Source organism: Ceratina calcarata, unplaced genomic scaffold, assembly GCF_001652005.2.
Source record: "Ceratina calcarata isolate Rehan_Ccalc_2016 unplaced genomic scaffold, ASM165200v1 scaffold211.2, whole genome shotgun sequence".
NCBI lineage: Eukaryota > Metazoa > Arthropoda > Insecta > Hymenoptera > Apidae > Ceratina > Ceratina calcarata.
Genome location: NW_017142786.1, coordinates 485,489 through 488,098, shown reverse-complemented (window position 1 = coordinate 488,098; position 2,610 = coordinate 485,489). Strand labels below are relative to the sequence as shown.

Genomic DNA, 2,610 nt, shown 5'->3' with positions numbered 1-2,610 from the left:
ATAACATTTTTAGTAGCCTCGCGAAATTTCCAAAATTTTGCACAGTGTTTTATTAATGTAGCTAATGATTTCTAAAATTTGAATGCTTCGTTACTATTCTCATTTAAGTGTTCATACAACTTTAAGTCGTTTTTCACATTTTTGCTACAAACAAAATTCTTTCTCTTTATACAACGATAAGATGCCCATTTTCGATACCGTTATAAAAATTACCAAAATTTGGTGTACCGCATTCCTTGGATAGATCACCGATGCAATGGGCGGTGGGACGCAAGCGCGGCAGCGATGCAATCAAATTAATAAGTCGCGGAAACAAAACCTCGTTGACAGTAGGATAGGGTAGTTCGACCGTTCGAACGTACCGGGAGCGGTTTGCTCAATCGTCGAAATTGAGTATTACGGATTATCGAGGAGGGATAGCAAACCGAGTTGGAAAAAAAAAAACGAGAGCGCGAGAGAGGGGAGGAAAAAACGCCAAAAAACCGAACAAAGGGATCGTAGGATTTCGGACGGAGGGACGTGTCTCTTTCGCTAATTGATTCGACGGGGGATATGGCGCGTGTGTCCGGTGTCAGGAGGCGGACGAGAGGCCCGGCCGACTGGCTCGCTGACCCTGCACTTCATGATGAAATCGAATGAAACATAGATGATGCTATCGACGTGGGGCAGAAGCATGAACGCGCGCGATCAGGTCCGGCTCGTTAATTCATAAATGCATCGTATGGTGCGTGCGGTGCGGTGCAAAATGCATTTGTAGGATGCCGGCGGCGGACGGCCCGGAACGGTTCCGCGCTACCTGTCCGACCTGCGCGCGGATAATCGAGGGAACGCGCGCGTCCCTGAAATCCATGAACTTAATCGGCGCAAAAGCGGATTATTTAAAAAGCTGGTTCGCTTGGTCGACCAATTCGTTTGGAAATCATTTATTAAACGAGGCGGCGCGGCGCGCGGCAGGACGGGCCACGCGATACGTGTAACTTTATTCACGGCTTGTCCCGATCATTTAATTTCGCGCTGCGAACGCTTAATATCCGCTCGGTCTCTTGAACTAACGCGCGACCCGCGCGGCCGATTGCGGTTTCGGTCGAGAGTTGAAATAATTAACGCGGAAAAAAGCGAGAGCCAGTTATGACTTCCAGTGATTTCATTTCAATAAATGTCGTAAGAGTAAATTAAAAAGAACGTCGGACGTTACGTGGGATGATTGAAAAGAGGATAGAGAGGAAAATGAATGTGACAGAGGCACGGATCGAATCACGTTCGATTTTGGGGACTTAGTATCTTTCTCCCTGGCCGACGGACGATGATTTCTGATTAACAGCCAGTTGTTTCGAATGCTAGGTCGGGGCTACCGGGCGGACATCGAGTAATGACTCTGGGGGTGGCCGGGATGCGAGGGAACCTCGCGGAGGGTTGAACGGCGGTAGGCTGGGCGCAGGGGAGGGCAGGGGGTCCAGGCCAGTTGATGACGACGATGATGATTACAATAACCGTGCTTTTAGAGGGTCCGAAATCACGGCGCGCTTCTCTATCTCATTCCCTGCCCTCCCCTTTCTCTCTCGCTTATGCTACGCCAGATAATTTACTGGCTGCTTTTTCTACCAACTTACAAAGCGGACTACCACTGACGATGACACTCGAAACCTCAAAACTGACTCCTTTCTATTGGCTCGGTTAATAGCTCCGGCCGTCGAGCTTTGATCATGCGGATGATCTCTTGATTGAAACCTAGCCACAGTTACTTTTTTTCACCGGCACAGAAGATTAATAAAAATTTCGATTTATTCTCGTTGGCAATTTTTTTACAATCTCATGTTATCGTCAGAAGCGTGCGTCATTGTTAATCGGATGGAATCGCGATTGAGCTTTGGAACGAATTAGGGGAACTGGATGAGTTGTATAGCACTCACCTCTGCCGCTTCTGCCGACGAACCTCAGGTCGTTGAACTTGGCGACTTGGTTCTTCATCAAGGCAGTGGAATTTCTTAGTTCAGCGCAACAGTTTTCGTCGTTACCCGCCCTCACTGTCACCACAGTCCCATCGCCGACCTCGCCCAAGGCGACAACTTTGAACGCAACCGGAAGCGTCTTGTTGGACCGCCAGTGAGTCGGCAGTTGACTGCAGAGAAAGTACGGCGATCCTGCAACCAAGATAAAGAGAAAACGTATTTCAACTAAAAAGATCAATTAACAAGTCCTCTAAGCTTAATACCCAAGTTCTACTTAGATATAGTAAACGACCCAATTTTTTTTCACGTCACAATTGCTAATTACTTGATTTTTTTTTTGTAGAACTTTAATCTTAATCAGTGAGTAGAAATTATAATCAAGAATTGGGACATTCACTGCAACAGTTGGGAAAATATCTCTTTGGTATTTCTGTACTGGCTTTCATTATATCAATTTATAAAGGATTAGTAACAATTAGAAGACTAATATTACAAATAGTATCGAAATCATTATTTCATATAACAGTTAAATCTCAATTTATGTAAACATGAAGTATTCACGTGTATCTAAATGAATAAAATAATCGAAGGGCAGCTTAATTAATCTTCTTAAATAAGTAGCTCTAATCCAATTAACGCAACAACATTAAATTTCATATTT

The 2,610-nt window shown here is 44.9% G+C and overlaps 1 protein-coding gene across 2 annotated transcripts in view; it reads right to left on the bottom strand.

Moving 5' to 3' along the window:
- The window catches only part of LOC108622215 (protein lozenge), a 39,302-nt gene that overhangs the window by 32,720 nt on the left and 3,972 nt on the right, over nucleotides 1-2,610 (bottom strand). For both annotated transcript variants that reach the window (XM_026811361.1, XM_018019934.2), the window contains exon 2: nucleotides 1,911-2,141. In XM_026811361.1, the coding sequence (XP_026667162.1) occupies nucleotides 1,911-2,141 (231 nt within the window). The remainder of the gene's footprint in view (nucleotides 1-1,910; nucleotides 2,142-2,610) is intronic.